The 27,165-nt window shown below is 41.0% G+C and overlaps 1 protein-coding gene across 3 annotated transcripts in view; it reads right to left on the bottom strand.

Moving 5' to 3' along the window:
- Positions 1 to 1,231: 1,231 nt before the first annotated feature.
- PDZRN4 (PDZ domain containing ring finger 4) overlaps positions 1,232 to 27,165 on the bottom strand; it is a 252,745-nt gene continuing 226,811 nt past the window's right edge. For all 3 annotated transcript variants that reach the window (XM_072875209.1, XM_072875285.1, XM_072875375.1), the window contains 5 exons: positions 19,118 to 19,216; positions 16,864 to 16,926; positions 13,223 to 13,324; positions 9,649 to 9,765; positions 1,232 to 2,794 (listed from right to left, as the gene is read on the bottom strand). In XM_072875209.1, the coding sequence (XP_072731310.1) occupies positions 1,268 to 2,794; positions 9,649 to 9,765; positions 13,223 to 13,324; positions 16,864 to 16,926; positions 19,118 to 19,216 (1,908 nt within the window). In that variant the 3' untranslated portion in view covers positions 1,232 to 1,267. The remainder of the gene's footprint in view (positions 2,795 to 9,648; positions 9,766 to 13,222; positions 13,325 to 16,863; positions 16,927 to 19,117; positions 19,217 to 27,165) is intronic.

The raw sequence follows: 27,165 nt of genomic DNA, 5'->3' as shown, positions 1-27,165 counted from the left end.
AGCAGCAGCTCAGAAGATGCTCCAGTGGCAGCCGAGGTGACTGCTGCAGGGAGAGACAGAGAGAGACAACGCCCTACTCCATCAGGCTCCCAGGCAGCAAGTTGCCCTTGCTCCTGAGCCCCAGCCAGCTCCCACTGGGGCTCTTCTAAAAGACTTGGATGCTCCTCAACAATACGGTTAAACCCTTAATTCATTTAGTTGCCTTTCCTTCTCTATTTTTCCTTAACTCATCTTCTGTGAAAATATCGGTGACAGCCACTGCTAGTTTTTCTTGCTCGAGATTTGGCTCAAAGTTAGGCACATGCTCTGTTTATGTTTTGTATGTGTAGAACAAATAGCAAGCTCAGCCAGGGAAAGGACCCACAGTAGTTACCTGACAGCATACAGCACAGTAACATATCAATGAATCATTCAATCAGCTAATAATAGCAGGTAAGAGAAAGCCAGAAAGATCCACTCACTCTTATGTGTTCTGCAAAATGAAAAGCTAATTCATAAGAACTAGTCTGTGGAATTGTGTCCCGTGTTCTTGAAATCTCTATAATGCTGTAAATATGCACAGTGAAATGACTCATCCTTTAAAGGCAAATGCTCAATTTAAATCAAAGAACTCTTTTTTTTCTTAAAGATAAGCAATAATTTATTTCTCTTTCATCTTCACAATTATCACATACTGCCCAGCTACATGACCAATGCCACTACATAACACAGGAGAATTGCCCACCTACACTTTACTTGGACAAATACAATTGCAATTTACAGATTAAATGAACTGTACAATGTGTAGTTGGAAAAATGTCATTCTTATCTATATGATGGGATGTGGCATATGATTTATAAACAGATGCAATCTAAGATGTAAAACTTTAAAACTTGTTAAGCCAAGGATACAGTATAAAGCATTTTGTTTTGGTATTGTATTGTTACTAAAGTAGAAAAAAGAAAACTAGAGAAATAAATCCAGATCTTAACTTACAGGATATGTATTAGGTTAAGAAATTAATTGGCTTCTCCACTTTTTTTGTTTTGCTTTTCTTTTTCTTTTTTTTTCCTACAAATGAATAATATGAATATATTGCAGGATAAAGAAAGACTGCCAGATAAAGAAGGTACCGTTATATGAAAAACAAATGAAAAATCACCAGGTAATTTTGCTTACAAAAAAGGTCAAACTATAAACAGTCACAAAATATATAAAAATGCCACATTGAACGAGGCAATTGTACTCTACCTAAACTGGTAGTATACTCTCTGAAAGAAGTTGCGTTCATACAGTAGTAACTGATAAAAAGGCATTGTGCACTCTTGTGCCGTCTGGAGATTTAGCACCATGTGTCATCAGTTCTTGGATTGTCATCCAGTTGTCCAAGATTTTCTTGTTTCTCTTTTTCATCATCTTTTTGTGACTCAGTTCAATAATGTTAATTTCCTTTTTGCCCTCGCTGCCACTCTGCGGACTTTCCTTAAGACACTCCAGCCTGCTCCTCATCATGAACTCCCGCCGCCTCCTCTGCTCCTTAGCTCGCACCAAATGCTGCTTCCGCTCTTCTTTGCTCCAGTAGCGACCCATCTTCATCTCACTCATCGTATCATCGTCTGTCGTCATCCCACTGCGCTCCTCTTTAATTTTTAAGGCACGTTCCTTCAGGATTCTGTCTCGAACTGGTCTCTTTGTGATATACCTTGTCCCATCACTCCTTATTTTCACTTTCCATTCCATCTTGGGCTCTGCACACTTCTGCGAGTCTTTGCACATGCTCACCAGGCTGAGCTGGCTTTGGGCGTACTCCACAGCAGACTTCTGCTGGATCAGTTGCATATAGCTTTGATAATGCTTTGCATGAGCAGGTATATTCCCGTACCTGTAAGAAGAGCTGTGATATGGAGACAGGTAGGGAATGTGTTCGCTGCTCTGCTTTTCCTGGTCTGTGAATTTGCCGCTTTCGGATGCCAGCACTGCGTCCTCAGCAGCACTGTTTTGCTCGGTGGGTTTGGTTTTGGCTGAGGTTGTCTCCCTGTTGCTTTGTCCTGAGGATGACTGATTAGCCACAGTTGTGCTCCTCAGGTTTTTCCTGTTGGTTATGCTGATCATCCTCTGGAGAGAGTTATCAGGGGATCGTTCCACTGTCAGCGGAGTGCTCCTGCAACTTTCGGCCGTGTTGTAGGCACTGGAGCTGTCCTTGTCGGACTTCTCAGGGTGCTCCATGATGTCATCCAGTTTGCCTCTTTGTACATCTATGCTGGTGTTATAATTCCTGAACCCTTCGTCATGTAAAGCCCAAATGTCTCCGTACTGATCCCTCACCTTTTGGAGCCGGTGAGCTTGCATAATATTCTGACATTCGAGTTCAATGTTCCTCAGTTCCTCATTGAGTAGCTGCAGCTCATGCTCCACTCCATCTTGCTCTCTTCTGTTGGACTCTATTGTGCTGCTTGAATAATACAGGTCATACTCCCCGTGGTTTCGAATCTTGCACTTCAGTTCCAGCAGCTGCCGAAACCTTTCACATTCCTCCTCTGGATTTCCTATGAAATCAGACTCAATGTACTCCCCAGACACAAAGCTTTCATTGCACTGGAGCTCAACACTTCCTAATGTATCTTGGCTGTGGCCCAGCTCCCGTTTGCTCTGCAGGGTAGCGCTGTTCTGCTCCTCAGGTGCATTTTCTTGCTCCGAGCTCTCGTCATTACGCAGACTTTCATCTGTAGGTCCCACCCCACTGTCCTTCTCGTGATTGTTGGATGATGAGGTTGCAGTGTCTGTAGTGCCATCCTCCTCTTCATGTTTCTTTGGCTAAAAAAATGAGCAAACCAAAATGATTATCAAGTGCAGACCATATTACATGAGAATATTTTCCAGCTCTGTTTTGCTTAAACACCTGGGATCTAATTTAAGCTGAATTAAAACAGATCACTAAACAGCAGTCCTACTGCTCACAGCTTTTAAACATTTCTGAGAGTCATGCTGTGGTGGCCATACCATGTGAAGTAGATGAATTACAGCACTAGTGACATATCTTCTAAAGTCCGGAAAGAAATATTTCCCTCTCTAGCTAAGCCATCTCTTTGCAGTGCTTAAAGACAATGATCACCAGATGATGCACTGTTCTTGATTCTGGATTATGGCCAGAGACTGGTGGAGCTGAAATCTTCCTAAACTTGGGAAAAGGCTTCAGTACTGGTATCACTTCAAAAAAATAGAGCAAGCAGCCAATCAAACAATGACTAGTACAATCTAAGAGGGTGCAAAAAGACTACTTTCATCAGTGAGGCTTTTTTTTTAAACCAGTGAACTCCTTGCTTGCTCCATGGATACAGGCAGGGTTGAAGCCTGCAGAGGCTAGCCTGTTCCACTACACCCCCCACAGCCCTCTGTCATACTTCTTGTTTTCAGTAGTCTTTTTCCAAAAGACTGTTCATTTTGAATTCTAGGATTTTGCTCAAGTAGACCTCTCTCCGTTGCATCCCTGGAGACCATTTTTGTTCCCTAGTTATAGTTTACGTTCCTTAGAAATAAAAACAGCCTTTTACCATTAAGTGTAGAACAACACTGAGTGCTCGCCATGGGCATAATGTCAAGCTTTTAGGCTGTTGTTTTTTAATTCACACTCCAGTCATTGTACCTAACCTATTTATATTCTCAACCTATTTATATTCGCAAAGAATGTGAGATAATACCCCTCTGAAGAGACAGATGCTTTTTATTTTTCAAACTGGATAAGCAAAGAATTCCCCCCTATTCCCCTTACAGAGCAATCATGCAGAGTGCAATTTATATGGCCTGTTCACCCCATCTAAGTGTACATAGTACCAACCAAATGCCGTTTCTCTTTTAGGAGGTATAATTGCATAATTATGTATAATGGTAGTAATAATCAAGGGAGAAAAAAGGTACAGTACACCCAGTGAAAGGAAACAAACTCAAAGAGGCCACTGTCATAATTTCCTTTTTCTCTACTTTGACAGACAGTAAAACAGGATGAAAATCTGTCTCCTATCTCATTCTTTCTCCTCTCTTCATGTGCACCTCATGATCAGACACCCTTCAACTGGTTTCCTTTCTTCAGTTGTTAGGAAAAAATAATGGCCTAGTCTCAGAAAAACAAAAATAACCTCCACCCCCCAAATGCAACATAATAGTGGAATAAAATAAATACTGAAAGAAACACAACAATAGGAGAATTCAGTGTCTGTGACAGACCAGTTAAAAATGTCTGGAAAGATGATTTAGCATTTGTTGTCAGCTAAGACTTGCAAAATCGTAGCATACCTTTTACACTCATCCTTCGCACATACAACATGCAGCTGATAACAAAATGCACAATAAATGTATAATTCTTATGTAGCTTTGGCAGCCACACCGGCAATGTGCCAAGTACTATCTCTCACTCTCCCCAAATGGGGAGAAACACTCCCCTTGAATTTAAACATCATGGGACAGAATGTATTTAGGGTTATTCAAGGGATCATGCAAAAGTTCCATGTTTCTTGATGTTGCAGGGTCAGAATTTTCTAGAAACTAGATTTTGAAACTGCAAGGGACAAAGGCGGACTTTCATGAAAATTCTGCAAGTTTTAAAAATTCAGTGGCACATATTTTCCCAGTCTGAGATCCTCTCCTATCTTTCTACTTATCTGCTTAAAAAACAAGGGTATCTTGTTGTCACAGGAAGAAGCAATATGAAGAGCAGTACCAATAATACTCCAAATAACTAACTATTGCAGAATTGTTCTATAATTATAATTTATCTATTCTTTCTTTCCTCAGCTTATGCATTACTGTGAAGGTATATAAAGTATATTGGAAGATTCTTTATTAAGGCTCTTGTTACATTTTTCCAAAGTGGCTGCAACACTTTAGTTCCATTTTCAGGAGTAGCTGGAGAAGTGGTGGGAATGCAATGTCTTCCCACATCACCTGTTTTTGAAGAGTTCCAAAATGTCATATTTTACACAGAAAAAAACCCCACTGTCTAGAGAATTCTTCATGAAAACCAAGAGTAACCAGAAAGAAGAGCACCCCAACCAGCCAAGTGGTCAGAGCATTCACCAGGAATGCTGGAGATTTAGGTTTAATTTCGTGTTTTTCTAGTTCACCTCCTCCAGGTGAGTGCCGCTACATAAGCTATTCTGGTCCCTTCTCTCACCTGCTTTGGAGCTGCTCCAGCTTCTAGTGATGTCCCCTGCCCCCAAACCTTTCAGCAGAGAAGTGGCTCCAGTCTGGGTTGCCTACACTGCACTCTGGCCACCACACTGTGTAACCCCTGCTTCTCACTGCTCTGGAAAACAGTTAATTACTGACACAAGGGAGAACAGCTCCCACACACACTGGGAGGGCTGTGCTGCAGAACAGCCAGCGATTTGGGTGCCTGCCCCAAATGCAGGGCTCCATCCACACTAGCAAACAAGGCAGGCCAGGATCTGCTCGCTGACCCTGAGGGTGAGCGACGTAGCACAACTTGCATCCATATGACTAAACTCATCTTACCCTAAACTCATCTTACCCCCTAAAGACGGTTTATCCATCCTGTGTTAGCAGTTACACAGCTTACAGGAGCTGAGCTCCGTGATGCCTCCTCTGATGTCTCCAGCATGGTGCCACACCACCAAAGCATGTATTTGAGCACTTCTGAAACAACCCTTAAGGTATCTATTTGTATAGGTGTTGAAACAGACTTTACAGTTCGGGCCCACGCAATCAACGCTTTCAGAATTAGTTACTCTTGTTTTCCACACCACTTTTATCAACTATTTAAACTTTGCTCTTTCAATTTCCACTTGATTTAGACTGAGTGAATATAATACACTGCCATCTACTCATTGTGCTATCCATAATTAACATAGACACACACAGAAGATGTAAACAAAGCAGACCCCATCTTTCCAGTCTAACAGAAATCAGATGGGTGGGATTGATTTCACCAAATATAAGTGTCTATAGTACAGACATCTGAATGTCAGGTAGTCACTTTGGGTTCCTCGCCCTGTCAGGAAGAAACAAGCGCCTGTACAATCAGATTCTTCATGACTTAAAGGAGACATCCATATCATGTTAAATCTTTCCCCAGTATGTGGATATTTGCAGCTAGTTCAATTAAGAACATGGGAAGTAATACAGATATTTATTGTACTGCATGTTTTTGAGATATGTTTTTTAAAAAATCCATTGTGACTCAAGTAAGGTAGCCCCTGGCATTTCTGTCCTGGACTTGTCATGCTTGCCAGAGCTCCTAAACATGTGCAGACTGAGCAGTCTTTTACAATATGAGATTATTTTAATTTTATTTTGAAAGGTAGCAAGCCTAATTCCAGGTTAAGTCCCTTCTGAAAAATGAGAGATAGTCTCCAACTGTCAGTGCATTGCTTTTGTCAGTGTTATCTATTATCTATTCCAAACAAAGTGTTTGTTTTCAAACGTACGTTGTCAATCTCTTTTACAATTACTTCTGTTTGAAATACCAAAGGGCTTCTTAGGCCTCATCTTTGCAGTGAGAACTCAGATAATGAGAAGGCAAACCTGGCGGTGCGTACAATCAAGCAATAAATGAACCTCAAAAGATTCTGCATTTCAGCTCCAGCAAGCATTCATGCCTATAAAAAGGCTAATCTTGCAGGAATTCAGGCACTGTTCTATTCTCATTGTACAATTTATGATGTATATTGGGACTCAAAACCCAGGCTGATACTAAAGTTTGAAGGCAGTGAGATTCAGTCGAAGCTTTTAATAAACGTAGCCGCTGGGCTCTCCATTCACTCTCTGACAGCGAGAGGGAGACTGACCACAGTGAGAGGAATCTCCAGTGGCAGGCTAACCATGAGGTACTCCAGCCACAAGGGAAGATTGGGATTGATTTTAGTGCTGCACTAAAAGGGAAAATGCTCTTCTGCAAACAATGCTGCTCTTTTAAAACAGGCCTCTCTCAAAAAAGAATTTCCCCCAGATATTTTCACTGCATTTCAGCTTTGAATGAACTCAAATGATTTTTTTAATCCAATTCTTTCTTTTAATAGGTTTTGATATATTCCATGATACCGATAAGAATTTCTGCATGGCAAATGTATGGTATTCTTCTGAAAGTTATCTCTGCTGCACAATGAAGCACGATGTTGTAAAGGGGAAGGAGTACAATGAGTTATAAAAAATGGAGAATTACATCTTTCCTCGAGGTTTATTGGACTATTCTATACAGAGAAGATAGATACAATTCTTGATTAAATTCTATAGAGTGGCTCAAAAACATACAGAAAAGACATGACTACCTACTTAATTCTTCTATTACAAACTGTACCAGATTTTTCTGTGACAGCTCATACTAAATGTTAAAATGGCATTCTGTAAAACAGACTCATATTTGGAAGGATATTTTGATATACTGTGTATTCATTCCTGCAGCTCATAAGATTCATGACGACAGATGATTATGAAGCCAGAGGACTGTGTTTTGGTTCACAAAAATCAAGGCTGGCGTTAGAGCAAAATCTCCATGGCCAGCCAGGGAGCTTGGAGATATTCAGCTTGGCCACTGGCAGCTGCAACGAGAATGGTTTCATTGCTCCAATGGATTATGTGATTCACCTCAGGAAACTGCTAGGTTTCCCAGCCTAACAAGGAGTAAAGAACCAGTCTTCCAACTTGCCGAGTCACTACATAGAGTCTAGAGAGACAGCAGCTGTCACAAATTACTGACGCCCCATTACACACCAAGCTGCATTTGGTTGATTCGATTACTCATCAGAAGGGCAAAGAAATGTCTGGCTGTCCTAGAATTACTTCAAGCAACCCAACATCAGACACTGCCAGAGCACAAGTGACCATAATTTTTTCAAGTGTAGCTCTCTTCTACAGTAATATAATATCTCAATAGGGAAAAAAAACCCCTATCCTTAGTATAAGATCCCAATGGGGAATAAGCAATCTCAATGACTTCTGTGAAACCACTTCACAGAACACCACTGTTCAATAATTAACACTATCTGCAACCCAAATTCAGTGAAAAAGCCAAAGCTTGACAAGAACTTGGGAGTGGAAGGTCACAACTGTAAAGTCATTTCAGAGGCCCCAACACATTGTGTGAGGGGCTAGGAGGGGTTTGTTGATAGACCTGCTCAATGACTTCCTCCAGAAGTGGGGGTTTGTGTGAAAATGTCACTGTGCAAAGGAAATTGCTTTGTGAAGAACAAGTGTTCTTTCTGACAGGAAATCTTTTGCTATCTGAGATAAAATTTGTGGTTAAAAAAATAAACAAGATGCCAAATATCAGTTCAAAGTAGCTAGCAGTGCAGTAGTTAGCACATTTAACCTGGGAAACTGAGGCTTGGATCACTGCCTGGAAAAGAGGGTCGTAACTAAAAGGCCACTATAAATCCTGTTGCAAGGTTCCCTTCACCTCTGATCATGGAGTTATTCCACTTTGTGCAAATAATTAAATGCTTGTAAGATCAAGGATTTGTAATCTGATCTACCATATTCCAGATAATTGACTTAATTATTCTGTCAGTGTCTCTGTCCCAGTGAATATTTAATTTATGTACAGTGAATAGCTTTAATAGGAGCTATCACCCAGTCAACAGCCCAGCGTCAAGGCTGGAGGGGAGGTGAGGAGGAAACAGGCTAGATGCACGTTCAGGACGCCAGTGTGAGGTATTTGAAGCCAGGTCTCCTGTTAACCAGATAAGCTCCCTGGTTTCCAGAAGAAGGAAGGCTCTCACAGTCTTTCTCCCTCTCTTCACTTCAAAGAAAAATGCCTCAGGCTCTCCTTTTGAGCAATTCAGAATGGGGAAAAAATTGTAAGTCACAAATTTCTGTGGGTAGAAAACCAGTTTCTCCCCAGCTGCACATACACAGAAGCCAGGAGATGAAGTTGGATTTTATTTCCTTGGTTCCACACAGGTGTGCATGCTGACAGATCATCTGATTCAGGTGTGGAAAAGGTCACTTATGCCTTCCACAACAGAGTACAACTGAGAAGACCCATCCCTTGATGGAACTGTATGGCTGGGGGTGCACATGCATCTTTGCCATAGTCACACTGCTTACAGCACATATGGGCAGGTAAAAGTTGGGATAGCAGCAAGCTGAGACTATGCTAACAATATGCTTATTTGTCTCCATTAACAAAACAAATGCCAAGCTGTGCGCTGTCGGTATAAGAAAAATACACTTGTATTACCAAAGCACCTGTTGTTTATTTTAAACACCTCTTCCATCTTGTTTTGCAAGCTCTCTGGTGCAAGGGCTGGCTCATACCTCACATACATACAACAAGAGGGATATCTATCTCAACATGGAGCTCTAGGTGCCACACTGATACAATTCGTTAAAAAAAAAAATCGACATAAAATATAACAACATAAACCCCAAACACTTCAGAATTAAAGAAGGAAAGCAATATTATTCTGAGAGTTCAGAGAAAATGAGAAATCTGCACTTATCACAGCCTCCTAAATTGTTTGCTAACTTGTGATACTGGGTCTAAGCATCTATTGTTCTCCTTTTCCTTACCTACAGTGTGCTGGAGTTCATAGCATTTTAGAGACAGAATTCTATCAAAGCCTTTGACTCCATTTTACAGCATAGCATTTCATTCTCTATTAATAAAAAAGTATACCTAGCAAAATTTCAAATGATATGTTTAGTAGCAGTCCTACCTGCTCCACCTCATTGGCTGTGTACTGCATCGCTTCATTATGCTGCTCTTCCAACATTTCCAAGTTTAACTCCTCTAAGAATTCATTCCTTTCATCATCCAGCCACCCTTCTTCCAGCTGCAAAGAATACATTAGTACATTATATTATGTTAGCAAGGACACATGCTAAAACAGGGTAAACCCAAATGGCAATGCTTGACTAGTTCTTTTTATCCTAATGATTCTCTTCAGAAAGCCAGGTGGTAGGAGTTCGCGTCTCAAAAAGAGAAGAAGAAAAAGAAGGATAAAAAAATGGGACTCATGCCTTTTATCCTTTCTTGAAACAGTATGACTGATTTTCTCTCATAATGAAGGAGACTGCACAGCACAGACATTATTTCCTTTCAAAAGGTATGAAAGGCGCAGTGCATAATCCTGAAGCTGTCATGTTCATTACTGCTGAGAGCCCCCGCGCTGAAAGAGCGGCAACGTTACTAATAGGGCCAGGAGGCAACTGGGCTCTTTCCTCTAACAACCTCCGTCCCAGTGCTGTGCCCTGCTGCCGCCACCTCAATAGAAACCTTATGCTGCGTTTCTGTCACCGTTTTCCCATTGATCTTCCAGGTAAACAAACAAACAGAAGAGGGTGACAGAAAGATGCGGTGATTTGAAGGGAGGTTATTTTTGTTCTCACGGTGTGCCTGGAAGCAAGGCTTATGCGTTTGTTTGGGTTTTTTCCCCAAGTGTAAAATAATACTTTGACATTTGGTGAAGACAGTGTTGCAAAAGGACAGGAGGGGATGCGATGTTTTCTGTCAAGTGAGTATATCCTCTCCCTGCACCCACTTTGCTCCCATCACATCTTTCTAAACTGATAAAACAGCCACCCCTGGCCAAAAACGCTATTCGTCCCATGTTGTTCATTGTGCATGTGGCACACATCCATTCGTATTTGTACTCCCTTGCCAGATGGCACGCTGCGTTGAAAAGGAAAATACTGGTCAGTGACACTCCTGCTATAATGACGGGACCACAGCAGAAGGAAATGCTTAATTGTCTTGTCGCTGGTGAAGGAACCAGAGGAAGAAGGTGACAAAAAGATGCTAAAAGTCTCAGCATTAGACAATTACAAGAGTACCAACTATTCATGTTCCAAGACAGCAAGAGTCGTGTAACATGGGCCAACACCTACAGCAGCAGAAGTACCACAGCATCAAAGCCAGGAGAGCTCTGGCCACAGATGCCAGTCAGAAAAGTTACACCAAACCAGCAAGTTGCAGCTCAAAGCTACACAAGGAGTGATTGATGCTGTGTGGTACTTCTAGCTGAATACTGGCAGGAAACCACTGTTTCCTTCACAAACTCTGATGTGGTTTTGCCCATGCCAATTAACTCTTTCCTCTTATAAAGAACATATGCCTTTCACCATTTTCCTTGGGAAAGCCAGCCTCTAACAGCTTGGGATTAGAAGGAGGCTTTTTTTCTTGAGGACATGTAATTTTTATGTTTGTCCTTAATGGGACTTTCAAGCCATTCTCTGAAACATCTGGTACTGGTCACTAGTTTTGTTTACTTGTCTTGTTTGTGTTTTTGTTTTTTTTTCCAAGGAAAGCACGAACACAGCCTTTCTCTACCATAAAGGACACAGCTGAATTTCCCTCATTTGAGGAAATTGCAGAGATTAACAAATCTGGAGGACGAAAGATAAATCTCATTTGGGCAAATCTGCTGCTTTGATTGTGGCAGACACAGTACCTAACCAATGGGAATGTTTACGTTATATTACAGCTTTTAGAATAAAAATAATATATGGCTTAGTATACATATGGACTACATACACTGTGTGCACAGACACACGTGTGAGTGCACATGCCTGTGCCATTTGTTTACATGTTAAACAGGCTGTGCGCTCCTCCAGTGCTCTGTTTCAAAACTTAATTATTCATCAGTATTCACTGCACAAATAAATGGTCAGAGAAGGTTTTCTTCCCTGTTGCTGAATGAATGTGCTCAGCAGTCACCCTTCAAGATTGCAATACTGCCATTATCATTTTCTATCTGGAAATAAAAGCCTGCTTAATCCTGCTGTCTTTTACCAGAGTCAAAGCAACACAACTAGCAGAAATCAGTTTGTGGACAGCCTGATTTCTGACATACTACAGCTTTTTCTTCAGTTTTGTATTAATTTGTTCTTAAAACACATAAATTAATCAAAAAAAAGTAACAAACACCAAAGCCCCAAACCCAAACCAAAACACACTTTTATAATGTGAAAAGAGCATCCATATGGGAAGCTATATTGGTACAGCTAAGTAATTCCTTATCTCATATTGAGGTAACTTTTTCATGTTGACCAGTCCGAACAAATACAGAGAATTAACTTTCCCTGGGCATGTATTTTATAAGTGGGTGGGTTTCTGTTCCCTACTGAAAAACAAAATCTTAGTGAAAAATAGTAAGAATAATATTGAAACAACTCTTTCAAAACTTCTGCAACTTCCATTGAGGGCTACAATTTTGCAATATAAACTGATGCATGGCTTTTTTAATTGTACTATGTCTCCAGTTTTATGGGAATTTTTTAGATTCCTGAAAAACAAAGAAAATGAATGCTGTAATTGTGAATCTTTTATAACTAACTACCATATTCAAGTAGAGATTCCAAGTGGCACTGAATTACACTTACTCAATTTAATTTATACAGGGTATGCAGCTAGTGAGATTGAGAATATCAGATCAATAGCATGAGAGACAAATGGCAACATAAGCAACTCTGACTTGTTGGCAGATGGAGAGAACAGTGACAATATAATATATTTTTGCTTTGCAATGGCCTATAAGCAGAATATAAAGGGAAGTACAAACAGTACTCTTCTTCCACTCTACCTCTCCTTTAGTCTGATGATCAACATAACATCTGCCCCTTGCAATGATATAAAAAATTCTTGGCATGGCAAGATTCTTGGCATTGACATAATTTCATTTTTAAAACCACAGAAATGTTTCTAAAAGCTTTTGAAAATGCAGCTCCCAAGATACAATTTGTAATGTACAATCAGGTTTTTGTGACCAGGGTGCTTTAAAAACAATTAGATCCAGGTTTGCTGAATGGTATTGTAGTGAAAGTCCCATAACTGGCACATAAATGAACATAAATGCCTGCTTATAAGCACATAGGATTAAAAGAGCCATCGCCAATGACCAACTACAGCTTTGTGTAAGTTCATATAAATGACTGAGGTAAGTATGGGAAATTTATCCCCAGAACAAATAAGAATCATCTAACAAGTAATACATAGTTCTCAAGTTCTACTTCATATTTTACTAATATCACATTAGTGCTGTCAGCTTTATTTGTATACCTGCCTACTCTGTCTGCTGGAAAGGAATTGCTTAGTTTTGGGAGAACATCATGTTATAGTAATATCATGTTATTTTCTTTGTTGACTAAACAGGGGCAAAACTCTGCAATTATCTGTGTCCTCCTTTTGTCAGGAACTTTGGCATTCCTATTTCTCACCAGTTCATTACTTACAGTGACAGTCAATGTACAGTATAACCCAGGTTCTGGCTCAGTGCATCTATTTAGTCTAACCTGCATCTCTGGTCTTGCGACCAGCAACACGATTTTCTTGCATTCTTCGCTGGAGAGCAGTGCCACTGCCTCTTCCCGATTCTGGACATCCTGGCCATTTATCTAGAAAACAAATGAAAGTGGCACATTAGTTTCTATTTCCACAAAGCAACACACAATAAAGGGCAGATATCAGCTCATTTGTGCTGAATGTATGGACAATGAAACTTGTGCAATGGGCTCATCTTCAGCCCCTCAGTGGTAAGTGCCTTCACTCAATTATGCGCTTACTGTAAGAGCTATATCGATCGTTGAAGGATGGCGGACATCAGAGGAAGCAGTTATGTTCATAAATGTCCAGCCTGCGCCCTGGTAACATACATCTAGCAACACAATTAACCAGCCCCTGACAGGTGACGTTCATCTTTCTCTGTTCAGAGTAATGGAAGTGTCACTCTGAGATAATAGTGCTGGTGGAAGCAAGACTGGTAATGCTACAGCTGAAATCAGTCACACCGTATGCTGGTGGAGAGCCAATTAGAGAGCTACAGTATTATCTCTCACCAGGCAATACTTACAGGCCACTGCTTATTGCTGCTCCATTTAATCATTTCATATTCGCGCGGACAGCTTAGTATCCAGAACCACACAAAACATATGTATCCCCCTTACAAGGGGATAATCAAAATAAAAGTGGTTCTCCAATGAGAATGTGCTTTTCTCGCTACCTTTTTCCTATTCTGTCACCTCATTAGAACAGCCACGTCCATGACTACATGGTAACAAACACATTTTGCATTGTCCAAAACCCTTTACTGAGGGAATCAAATAGAAATCTTATTTTCCATACATATTTGGTTTTATCCAATTCACAGCACAAGAAGTGGATTATTCTCATTGTGGCAACAACAAAAAAAAATACTTCGTCTATTTGAAAATGGGTGAAAACAAAACTGGAAGACAGAAGGATCCAAATATTTGGGGGAAATAAAATCTCGTAAGGGTTTGATTTCAAAGTACCAGGAACTTCCTGGTTGAAAAGTTGCATTTCTGCATGTATGTTTGGCCTGAAAGTCCTGACTCAAAACACCTTTAATTCAGATTAAAGAAAACCCCAGTGTACCCTGATCACCTAACTGGCAAAGAGTGAAACATCTGAGACCCTTCAAAGCTTGTATGAAGGGATAGCTGTGGTCTGTGGGAGACCAGACACCCATTTGGTAACGCAGAGCTGCCCCAACCTCAACAGCAGAGATGCAGCCACAGAGGCCCAGGAGCAGATCTCCGGCTTCTGCAAAACACCCCCCGCTGCGGTGGCTGCTCCGGCGATTCCTATCAGCCAAGCAGCTGCCCCTCTCCGACCCCAGAGGCGGTGGCCCTGCTGGCCCCACACAGCCTGGAGGTGCCCACCCCACACCAGCTGCACCATCATGGGGGACGAGCAGGACTTCAGCCAGCCCCACGGCATCTCACCCCCATGGACAGCCTGGAGGTTCACAGCTAAAAATAGCAGAAGTTTAGGCAAGTCTCACTAGGACTGTCCCTATAAAACCTTTCCCTTTACTTTGTAACATTTGATGGAAGATACTCAGGCTGTTCTCAGATGCTTAAGAAGACTGTGCAGGTGACGGGAGAGGTGTGAGGTTTGTGAGGATGAGAAGGGGACAGTTTCAGCTTCAAAAATGTGAGGAAACCTGCTGTAATTTCATGAGAAATACACAAAACAGAGTGTCCCCCCATAGCCTTAACTGATGTCATCTGCCACCCAGAGAAAATGCCCCCACACACAAGGATCCGGCTCTCTCCCAGCCTCAGTGTAATCCCCCCATAATGGCACTGTCACCTTCTATTTCTCTGAGTTATCTCATCAATAAGAGTAGATAGAGGGTCAATGTGTTTTCAGATATGAAAGTAAACCCCACATAACTCTCTGGGTGTTAACTTTAATGATCAAACTCATGGCTATATATCAGCACTGACATTAAAGTAATGCTCCAGTCTACAAAAGGACGGCAGAATTACCTATGCTTTTCTCTCATCCCCGGAGTCTTTACTCACAATTGAAATGAATCTCATTAGGAACTGGAGAATGTTTGCCTGAACTGCTGTTGGCTCTCCACTTCACACAGAAATTTTAGAAAACAAGGAAAGGAGCAGAAAATGGACCTACCCTCTATTTCCTTATTTTGACATGCATAGAGTAGGAATGAAAGTTGTTTCTACTTGGTCGAATAAACAAGGTTTTTTTCTGATTTTTGAAAGTTAAAAATACCATTATATCCTGTTTGCTTTCTTCAGTAGGTATTTTACAGAGAGACGCAGAATATAGTGCACTGACTTTTCCACTCCTAGACGCACCCCATGATGTGGTCCCATCACCCTGCCACCCCACGTCCCACCGAGGCGCCCACTGCCCTCGCATCACAGTGTCCCTGTCTTCTGGAGGGGAACACCATCCTGTGAACATTTTCACGTTCCCAACACAGAGAATAAACCAGCAGCTGCTGAGTGAGCCCTGACATTAAAATGTAATTTACTATTTCCTCTCCAAAAGATGAGCCACTCTGGTAAGCCAGCTCATAGACCCTGTTGTGTTAGCTAGACTCCCAAAGCTGATACCAGGGTAAGAGGTACAGCGACAGGTTTCAGCAAAGATGCTCCCTGCAGAAATGAAAAGACTGGAGGGAAGGAACAGGCTGATCTTGAGACAACCTGAAAGCTCATGTGCCTAAATTAATGAAGGGCAATTACAGAACTGGTTACAGAAAAGTGACTTGTCACACCAGGAACTACTTCTGGGGCTTCAGTGAAAAAAGGTCAAAATACAAGGGAAATCGACTGTGAACCAGAACTAAAATGCTATAATACAGCAAAGACTTTCCAGTCTACTGATTTTTGGTAGCTGTTTTGTGATTTTGTTACTAGTGGAAAAAACGTACTATTCCCTGCCAGCTGAAAATGGAAACCCACTGCCATTCTAGCTACTTCCCTCTCTGTACAGGTACACTGCCCACCCTCCAGAGCCAGCAGCCAGCCACCCTGGCCCACAGGGCTATGCTGTATCACCTGTCTTTGGGGCAGCTCCTTAAATGAGCAGATCAATAGAAACGAAGGGCGGGAAAAAAGCCAAGATGGTGGATTAGAAAAAAACTCAGAAAAGCGATGTTTATTGGTGGAGGAAAGAAAATATTAACAAAAGCCTAATGAATCCCCCCCTCAAGTACGTTCAAGATCATCCTTCACTAACAGCACATCTTTTGTATCAAAACTCTTACCATCTATGCTCAGCACGAGTGAGTTTTACCCAAATTTATGCAATCGCTGAATGACCAGCAAGTCTCTGACACTCATATTTATGTCTGCAGGATCCCTGTTTAGAATGTGACACTGAGATGAACATAGGGGAAATGAGATTTGCTAATAAATATGGCAAAAAAAGACGTGGGACATAAGGGCATAAGCCAGAACGAGTTTGTCATTCTCATTTTTCAGTACACACACTCTAGCTCCTGGCTATTGTGTTAAAAACCAGACAGACATGGATTTTCTCATCGATCACAGTAACAAAGAGAACTACCTTCCCTCATTAACAGTCCACAGAGAAGAAGGCACTGTGCATTTGCCTGAAGAAAGAGTTTAAGGAAGAGTCTATTGTCACATACTTGCAAAATGCGATCTCCTTCACGGATCCGTCCATCTCTGGCAGCAATGCTGTTTGGATCAACCTGCACAGGACAATATCCAGTAACTGAACATGGAAAGATTTTTACTGGAAATGATAACAGCTGCACAATTTGAAAAAGTAACATTTTTACTCTGTACAGAGGCAATCTGAAGTTTCCTTTACAATCATATGAACTCAACAGTTCTCTAAATAATTGTATAAGCTTGTTTCAGATAAAAACCTAAAGACAGAAAGGGTTGGGAGCATATGATTTTCAGATTAATACTTTCCTATGGCACCATTAGGCATTAACCTTCAGCTGTCAGAGCACTAAGAATTAATGACAGAGCCCCTCTGCTCTGGAAGTTCACTATGGACTGAGGTGGTTCTGCAGCAGTTGATACCTCTATACAAATTGGCCTTGTCTTTGGGAAAGAAGCAGGTTTATTTCTCTTTCATGGAAACATTTACTATTAAATGATTGTCTCAGTTACCAATCTGTTACTTCCTCTGGAATTTTGCAGCTTGCAAGGAAACAGCAAGAAACCCCAAAGGATCTATATTGTATAGATCACTTACAGGTACTGTATATCGTTCCTGGTCTGAGTCACTTAATTTTAAGTTAGTTTAACCTAAATAGATGTTTAGGGCTCCATTAACAGTTTATCAAAGTCACTATAGCTCATCCCTGAGCAATGACCTCCTGTTCATTGCAGGGCAATTTGATCTATCACCTTTCACTTGATGGTTATCTTAAATCATTTATTTTGCCTCGTCATGCCATAAGCTATTTTTTCAAACCAAACATTTGAGTTGAGCATTTGGCTTGCAGGTTACACCCTCTACAGCTGTTAGATATTATTTTCTTCTTGTGCATTGTCATAGAAAAAAAAAAAAAAATTCTGAAGTGCTTAATCAAGTACAAAAGACAATATAATTACATTCACTTAAAAAGGTCTGAGAAATTTCTACCATGTAGGAAAACCAGCACATTTCAGATATAATCCTGGAGCATATTAAGAGATTCCTGCACTTCCTTTGTCCTCACAAGGTCAAACAGACTTTAACAGCAGTGCTTATACAACTGGTGGAAGACTTATTCTTGGGTAGTTTTATATTAATTCCCCATTCTTGTTCCAAGGCTGTGCTTTTCAGCTTCTTTGACACGGCCTGTGAATGAGCAATCTTGTCTTCATTCCCGTTCACTTATATGTAGGAGAATTCTCTCTACTGATCCTCTCTGTCCATGAGCTTTACTCAGAATTTAGAATCATAGAATCATAGAATATCTCAAGTTGGAAGGAACCCATAAGGATCATAAAGTCTAACTCCCTGCTCCTCACAGGACTACCTAAACCTAAACCATATGACTAAGAGCATCATCTAGACCACTTCTCTGGGGAGCCTGTTCCAGTGATCGACCACCCTCTCAGCGAAGAACCTTTTACTAATGTCCAAATTTGGTTCAACATGTCACAAAAGAGACAAATTGGGAACACAGTTCACGCAGGACAATCACCAGTGAGCTTGGACTCACAAGAGTTCTGCTTTATCCAGAACAACAAACCTCTTTGAAATGGCTGGAGACTCAAAGGTGTGCCTGGAAGTATTGTGGACTGGCCCTGTGAAACACTAACACTCTGTGACATGTGCTGGATGCCATGTTTTCCTGGTGAAGCCAATGAAAAACTGAGGGTTCATCCCATTTCAGTATCCAGTATTCTACTTCTTGTATGGCAAAAAAAAAAAAAAAAATTAGTCTTTCTGACATATTCCTCTCCCAAGCTACTCTCTCCACCCACCTGTGGTATGTCTGTGCATACCACAACTATAACAAAACCACAAATAATAAAATAATGATTATCCACTGTTATGACTACCGAGGCTATGGCAGAGGGAGAATGCAAGCAGGCTGTGGAAAAGGTGCTCTTCTCCTTAAAAACTCTGCCTGATTTCCCACATAAGGGCAGATTTCTTTCAAAAGTGAGACCATGCTCAGACTGCTTTGTACTTCCCTAACTATGATGTTGTAGTTAAAAGCATTCAGATTAAAGAAGATCACTAGTAATAATTACACTGCTTGGGCAACATCATTTAAACTGATAATCTAAATTAATTGGAAGTGACACGTGCTGTCTGATGGCCGACACTTCTGCACTCTGGTCTCAGAGCACTTGCTCTGACATTCCCTGGCACGTTCAGTCCTCCACCACAAGCATCTCCCGCACTCCTCCCCATCACCATGTCCTTACCTCACTGACATAGATCCCTGTGTCCTCCTCGTCATCGGTTCTGTAACAGACAGTCAGCCCCAGCTTCTCCTGGCTGCTAATGCGGCACAGCTCTACCTCCTAAAAGAAAACACACAGGCTCATATGGTGGCTTTTGCCAAAGGTGGAAAAAATTGTGTAGCACAAGGGAGCACCAAGCTGCTGACATACTCATACTGTAGGACCTACTCATACTGCCCAGTCTTGAGACACAATATTTTGTGTGCATCTTTAAGGGGGAAAATATTCTGTGAATTAAGAAGGAAATCCCAGTACATTGCAGGTTCAAGCCATATAGAAACAGTTCAGTAAGACACTCCGAACTTTGAGAAATATGGCTGTGCATCGATTTTGCAGTTCTTTTGCTTTTGGATAATAGAAGCTGACTTACAGTATATTACATAGTCATTTTAGCCCTATCACACCAACTATTGATTTATAGGATATGACAGACTGGCTACACATCAATCAATTCATCACACAAGTGACACTCCCTTCTACCAGCAATCCAAGCCATAAAGCAAAAACACAGCCTTCCATTAACAGTATAATTCCTTCCTTGGCCAGTTTAGTGCCACAGCTTCATTGCAGAAGCTGTTAGATAACAGAAGGATGCTTCAAGGAATCTCCTGTGGAGCTGAACAGCCGTGGCATCCTCCTCAACTGTGAGATGAAACAGAAAACATATTTTTAGTGCCAGATGTCCCAGCAGTGGCATCTCATGAAAAGTGCAAGTTTCAGGGCAGATGGCGCAGTGATAACTACTACATACACCCATCTGAGTTAAGCATCTTCAGGGTTTCACGGGGGGATCATTCACAAAAATGCAAAGCTGCACTTGGTTTGAACACTGTGAAACAAATAATTTTAATAAAGCACGATGAGGCCAATAACATAGAGTATTAGCTTGGTTGAAAATGGGAAACTTTAGTTGATACATGTATTTAAAGGGAGCCTGCAGGTGACATTTGGAGCTTAACAGCTTCTGCTTCTCATGGCTGTGCAAAAAAAGAAGAGAGACAAACCCACGCTTCAGTTCTCAGTCTGTGATACAGAGCTTGTTCCTCCCCATCTCCAGAGATGTCATGCAGATTAATCCATGAACAGGCACAGGGCACACAGTAGTGAGGACTCACTACTGAGTCCGATCGAGTTGTGGGGACCAGGTGTCGAAATACCACAACTTACAGCAAAACCTGCCGTTCACACACATGGGTTAGCTGATGAACCCCATGCCATTTTCATTTCAGCTGAACATCTTTCACAAAGTGCACTACTATGGCTTGCTCCCCTGCTCCCTCACAACGTACACATCTACATGGGTTCAGTACCTGCATAAACCCTATAAACTTCTCCCTGGACTTTGGACATTCAGTGTCTCAATGAAAACTAAGAAAATGTAGAAAATACCATGAAACCTGTAGTATTCTTTAGTTTTTCTTATATATGGCAGGATTTTTAAATAGGGTGGTAAGAGGTGAAATTAGTTGCCAGCACACGTTATACATCGAGTTTAAAAGAAGAAACAGAGGACCATGTTTTATTAGGGAAGAGAATTGCAGTGACCTGATTTTGGCATTGGGAGTGAAAGTATGTGTACTGAAGGGAGGCCTATTCAAAACCCATAATAATTGATGCCTCCAGAGGGAAAGAACACTTGACTAGAACTGCAATATTAGGGAGAAATTACAGTAACAAAATGGCTTCAATTACAGCAACAAGGTATCCTTTTAAGGAATAAAGAAGCTTGTGGTCCCTTGGAGGCCTATAAGGAAGCCTAAATACACCATAAAGGACTGAGACTGGGACCTTTAAATCAAGGCAAATGAGGAGCTGTGCACAAGCTGAAATCCATTGACTTTCATCGTCCTGCCAGCACAACCTCCCGTCTCCCTGCGCTGAGGCTGGACAGGGGCCCCAAGGACTGCTCTGAACATAATTTCTTTGGTTGGGAATGACCTTGAAGTTCTTGTGGATGATTTGTCTCAAAATGTTACTACAAAGCTGCACAAATGTTTCAGGCTGCAAACAAACTGAATCCTTTCAGTGCCTGGCTCAATGAGCAGAATAATTTAACCATTTAGGGCATGAAAGAGCAAAGGAAAATGAGGATGACCCTAGATCCTCCATCCTGGGAGTCCAAGAGGTTTGCTAAAACTGTCTCTGGGAACCAGCTGGTGACAAATATCAGTGGCTAATATCCTCTGACTGGGATGCACCAGCCCTGGCTGTGTGTAGTGCTTGAGTTGCCACAGCTTTCGTTTTTCCTCCCAGTAACAGAGCTTAGAGCTGAGATCTGTACTCAGCACTCTTGGGACTACCTCTTCCCTAAAAGACTGTATGGGGCGTACTCCAATGACTGCATAGTCTGATGACTGCACATGGCTGTGGCCACTTAGCAGCTGTAGGTACCTACAACTGAGATACTGGTACTTAGTGTTAAAGACCCAATAAACATTTCACGTTTTTTAGTCTAGACTCAAGTACATTCTTAAGTAATATCTCATTCAGCGTGAGGGAGAAGTTGGATGAGGTCTCTTGCTTTGTACTGGAAGTCATTCCAGATAATTGCCTTTTTCCCACTGCACATCTGCACTACTAACCTCATGGCATCTTCTTTTTTATAGCAAGCACAATACATCCGAGTCACATTCAAACAAATCAGGGTTGACAAAACATCTTTGGAAAATTTAAAAACACTTTGCATAAAATATTAAATCATCTCTCAGATCAAAAGCCCACAAGTCCAATCTTTAGCTGTATATACCAACGACATCTGAAACAACTTCAAAAGAAGAGCAGCAATGGAGACACTAGAGAACCTGGACCATCATGGTCAGAAGCATTTGACATTGCATTTTGCGACAGATGTTTTTTTAGTGTTTTTTTTTCCCAACTGGTCTTTAACAGAAGAAACAATAAGTTTGGCAGCAGTGATGAATTTGTAAGAATGTAATTTCCTTCTCTGAAATCCCGTTAGATACATGCACACACACACACACACACACACACACGACACCTAAAGTTGCTTTCTCTTTGGTTTTTGTGTGTGTGCATGCAGGGACTGAACTGACAGTCTTCAAAACTCAGCATTTTAAAAATCTGTGAGAAACAATATTTGGGGATTCACGAAGTGTGCTGACAGACAGATGGTGGAAGGAGAGGGACTGAGGAGAGAGCTTGGGAGATGACAGTCTCCCCCTCTTTTGGGCACTCTGGGGGCAGCCACCTCTCAACATGAACACTATTCTGCTGCCAAGTGACAGAAATCAATGCCAAATTGCTAAATCTTTGACTTGCTGCTTCTTTTCTCTGTGTGGGCAGAACAATAATTCAGTGCATTGCCACAGTGAAGACAATACCTTAAAGTGTCTTGCCATAAATTATTTGGTTAAAAGATAGACATGGAAATTAGAATAAGGACTATCCTGTCTTGAAAGACTGGGATGCAAATTTCCAAGGTAGCTCATTTCTTCAGGCAAAGAAAAAACAGCAGAGGTGGAGGTCATGCTCTTGAAGACTGAAAACTGGTTATATTGGTCATCCTCTAAAGTGATGGAGTAGTGGCTGTAGCCTCTGGCTCCCATTCACTTCAATGATGGAAAACCAGCTTACAGGCTGTCAGCCTCAGGAGACATAAGACCAAACAAGGAGCTGTCACCTCTTTGGGGAGGGAAGGCTAGGTTAATACTGTCATTTCTCTCAAATGGTAGAGAAGTAGATTATAAATTTCATCAACTGGGCTGTTGGCTTTCTAGAATTGCTGAAAAGAGGTTAAGGGCTATTAAAGAAGACCTTGTAAAAGTTTGCAGTTAATAGTGGATCTTTCTACTAAAAGCTAGATTACAAAAAGTAGAGCTGATGGTCTGTTAGAAAACAGACCATGAACCCTTCAGTGACTCTTCTTAGTCTTTTTGGGGCAAAAAGAGCTCTGAACTCTTCACATTTTCCCTCCACACACTGGAAAACAGATTACAGCCTAAGAGGGAAGTTGGTACGGTTTCTTCTTGCCACACCCAGGAGATGTTGACAAGAGTTATTCATCTGATGATCCTGTGCTAGAATAACTGCACACACGGAAAGCTTACTCTGCCTTGTTTTTCTTTGCTGAGCATTCTGCCAGTGGTCTCCACTAAGCCATGCACATCTTTGAATCCTTCCCCCACTTTCAGTCAGGATTAGCTACTCCCTGTTCAAAACTGTTCAAGCCATTTATAGGGCAGCTGAGCTCTGCTCCTGCCTCATCACTGCCTGTCAGCCTCTCTCACCCCCATTCAAACCATCCCATCCTGGCACCCCTCTCCACAAACACAATCTTTCTGTCCTCACCTTCAAAGCCCTTCTTAGTTCACTCTTTCCCAAAGTGACCCCTCACCCGTACTCACAGAGAGCAGCCTCATTCACCCTTTTCTCCCATTTCCCCCCAAACATTTCCATTCTCAGTAAGCGTCCACATCCACACAGCCCCTGCATCACCTTCCTTTTACTCTCACCTTATAACCCATCCTGTTATCTCACCTATAGAAATCTCTAAAGAAATTACTGCCTGGTAAACAGGAAGTCCCATCTACTAAAGTGACCGCTTCACTGTGTAAGAAGCATGCATACAGATGGGCACTACCAAAATAAACTATTATTACTGCCACTTTGTTCTCCTTCCTCTCTGTCATCCTCCGATCCTTTGTTTGTCTGGCCTTCTCACACTTCTGTGTGATGAGAAGAACTTTTTGTACTGATGGGAAATAAGGCAAACAAGAAATTAGAGCTCAATACAAAATACTTTCTTCCCAAAGCAGCAGACACTCAAAGCCCGTACAAGAAGTTCCAGTGTTTGGAGGCAACTGGGTGGCTTTGAAACTCAGAATAAACTTGAGATCTGACATGTCCCTTGCCCAGGAACTGCCAAGGAGTAAGTGGGTTGGGGAATCCCTGATGCTCTCTGTGATAATATTATTTTTGCTGAATTTGACCTACTATATTCACAGAATTAGCAAAGACAGTGATTGAATTCTTTCCATGGAACTGTAACTCTTGGGCTGCCCTAGTGCAATGGAGGTTTAAGGAGAAAAACACTGCCCCAGCTCTAAAGGGTTTAGAGTCCAGTTCCTGGACACTATAATATAGTCTTGTCTCATTCTATGTCCATTTTTCATTTTTGTGCACTCATGGCTTATTGGCTGTGAGATGCAATAATACTAGTTTCCTGTATGTACTGTAGACCAGTATAACTAACAGAAGTTAATCAGTTATTCAACATTATTCTGTAGTATGACAAAGGTAAACTCTACACTTGGCTACCTCATGTCCAAACATGATGTCCTAGGACTGGGAGTGTCCTGAGACTATGCTGGCAAGGAAACTTGCCGATCCCCTTTGCAATTTATTTGTGTAGGGAAACACACTGACCCTTTTCCAGAATGGAAACCTTTAATAAGGAAACCTTAAAAAAGGCTACTATTGCAAATGATAGAGGATGAACTTATTGATACAAGCAACTGGTTGCAAGATAAAGAAATGTTAATTTTCTGAAAAATCACTGGGTGTATTTTAGATTACTGGGCATATGTTTGAGATTCTTCACTGGATGATGCTCTATACTGAGGAAGGGAAATTTCCCTACCTTCTCAAGTTCATCATAATTTTGAAAAAAAACCTAGTAAGATCTTGCCTCATAAGACAGTTTTTTAGCAGGTTTCCAGAAGTTTTCTGCCTTTAAGTCCCTGTTCCCTGTTCAATCGTAACTGCTTTGGTGCAGTCACCTCATGTAACTTTTAATGACTTGTTTTCCTTATCTGTAAGGAGAAAACAATGCAAACACCACCAGAGTAGCAGGACATAAAAGAATAAATGATTACAGAGTGTTTGAAAGGCACTGTAGAAATATTATAAATACTCTACATCCTTCCAATGTTCCCTGTCTGCCTTTATAGCAATTGTTGCACACCACTAAAAGGACCAAGAGAGACTATCAAAATCGTAATAGCTATTGAGTTTCCTTCACCTGTGCAGTATATCAGAGTAATGGGTCCCATGAACTCTGGTAACACCATTAGAAGGGACAGCATGGAATCAAAACACAACAGTATTTTTCCTAAATGGACGGTGTGTGATCATTTCAGTTAACATTTAAGTCCTCATTACAATGAGAAAATCATCACACCGTCGAGACATAGTGAAATACCAAATTAATTTTAATTAGCGTTACTCTTCAGTGTAACAGAACCTGTAATTCATAGTTCCGGGTTTGGATTTTTGTGACATGGAAAGATAGAGGATCCTAAACATGTTCTGTTTACGATACAGTCAACTATTTAATTTCTTAGCATTAACTAGCATCTACCTTGTCCCATTTGACTCCATTATCTTTAGAGAAAAAGAATGTCAGCTTTTCATGCTGGTTATATATAGTATAGTCCTGCCTGTAAAACCAAAACACTGTGCTTTCTTCCCTCTCCTCTTCCAACAGCTCTTCTGAATGGGGAAAAAAAAGACAGAAAGGAGAAGGGAAGTTTTGCTATTTACAAGTATGAAATTGCCAGGTTTTAAATTAGGAGCCAACTCAACAGTGCCCGTGTAGCTTTTAGAAAAGGAAGTCAACACAGTGTACTGGAGGAGGACTCCTACTTCACCAGAAGAAGATAAAAAGCTGCCAGTCTGGAAAAGTCCTTGTGTGGTGAAACAAACAATGCAATTCCGATATGCTTTGTCTTCATCCTAAAATGTACGAAAGAGCTGTATCTTGGCTCAATTCTCTAAGGTGGCTGACAAATTCCATCTGCAAAGCCCACAGTAATGTAATGTGTTTGAAGGCAAAAGAATTCAGAGAGAGGCAGTCTGTGGAGGTCTCTCTGGGTTCAGCAATTTTTCTGTGCCATAGGATGATTATTAGTACCTCTCGGATCAAAACCAGATTATGAATTGCTACTAGTTGCTATTATTGCAACATCAAGGAGAAAAAAAAAAGTTATCTTCATAGCCACCCAGAACAATGCAGTTATCACCAATTAGTGAATTACTGCCCGTCACTAAATAAGTGGCCATGTACATACTCTGAAAAAACCCCAGGTGTGAGCTGAAACACCTTTATGTTCTACCCCTTTACGGACCATTATCAGGCAGAGCTCCAAACTCTTTACACAATTTACTTCATAGCTGGGATGACCTAAGAGTTTGCAAATGCTAAAATATACCAAGGTTTAGCTGACAGGTTTTATGATTATGTCCTTGCTTTCCTCAGTTTCTTTCACAAGCACTTGTAAAGCAGTGTCTTTGTGCCAGGCTAGTTATTTTGTGTTGTAGCGTCGACTGCACTTTTGAAAGAAATCAAGGCTTATTGAATGCAATGAGTGGACCCAATATCTGATGATCCAAGGTGGAGTGTAGTATTTACCATAAATTTTAAGAAAAAAAGAAAACAAAACCAAAATAATAAAGCAAAATAAGAAAAGAGTAGTTACTTTTATCTTTGCTTTTCCTTTTTACCTGTAGTTACTTTTATCTTTGCTTTTCCTTTTTACCTATTATGGTGAGAAGCTGTTTTAATGTTCATCTTGCTAATGGTATAATTGACAGAATGATTAACTGAATGAATGAAGCACAAAAGGCCAAGAACAGAGTACTTACAGAATAGCTCAATGAAGAATTAACTGAGAAAGTACATTAAGGTCTGACTTATTTTAATAAACTGGTTATACTGAAAAAAAAAATCCTTATCCGTCTGAGCTAGTGTCACTCTTCTGAAACATCAAACAGAAGCACACAGGGACTATAGGGACTACACACACCTTAAAATTAAGATTCACTCTTCAGTATCGTCTTGTTTCTGCATCTTTATGGGTGAGATCAACCTCCAGTTTATATGCATAGCTGAATTTTGGCTGCTCTTCACACTTTCTGTCAGGGTTGCTATAAGAAGGTTGTCCTGCAAAGTCAGATCAATTTTATCAACTTCTTGCTAGGGGTTTCTGTAAACTATGGAATCCAAGAAAAGCTCACTCTCAACCTCATAACTGTGTTTAGTAATCCCAACT

The sequence above is a fragment of the Ciconia boyciana genome, chromosome 1 (assembly GCF_034638445.1).
Source record: "Ciconia boyciana chromosome 1, ASM3463844v1, whole genome shotgun sequence".
In the NCBI taxonomy this organism is placed as follows: domain Eukaryota; kingdom Metazoa; phylum Chordata; class Aves; order Ciconiiformes; family Ciconiidae; genus Ciconia; species Ciconia boyciana.
This window is presented reverse-complemented; position numbering and strand designations above follow the sequence as displayed.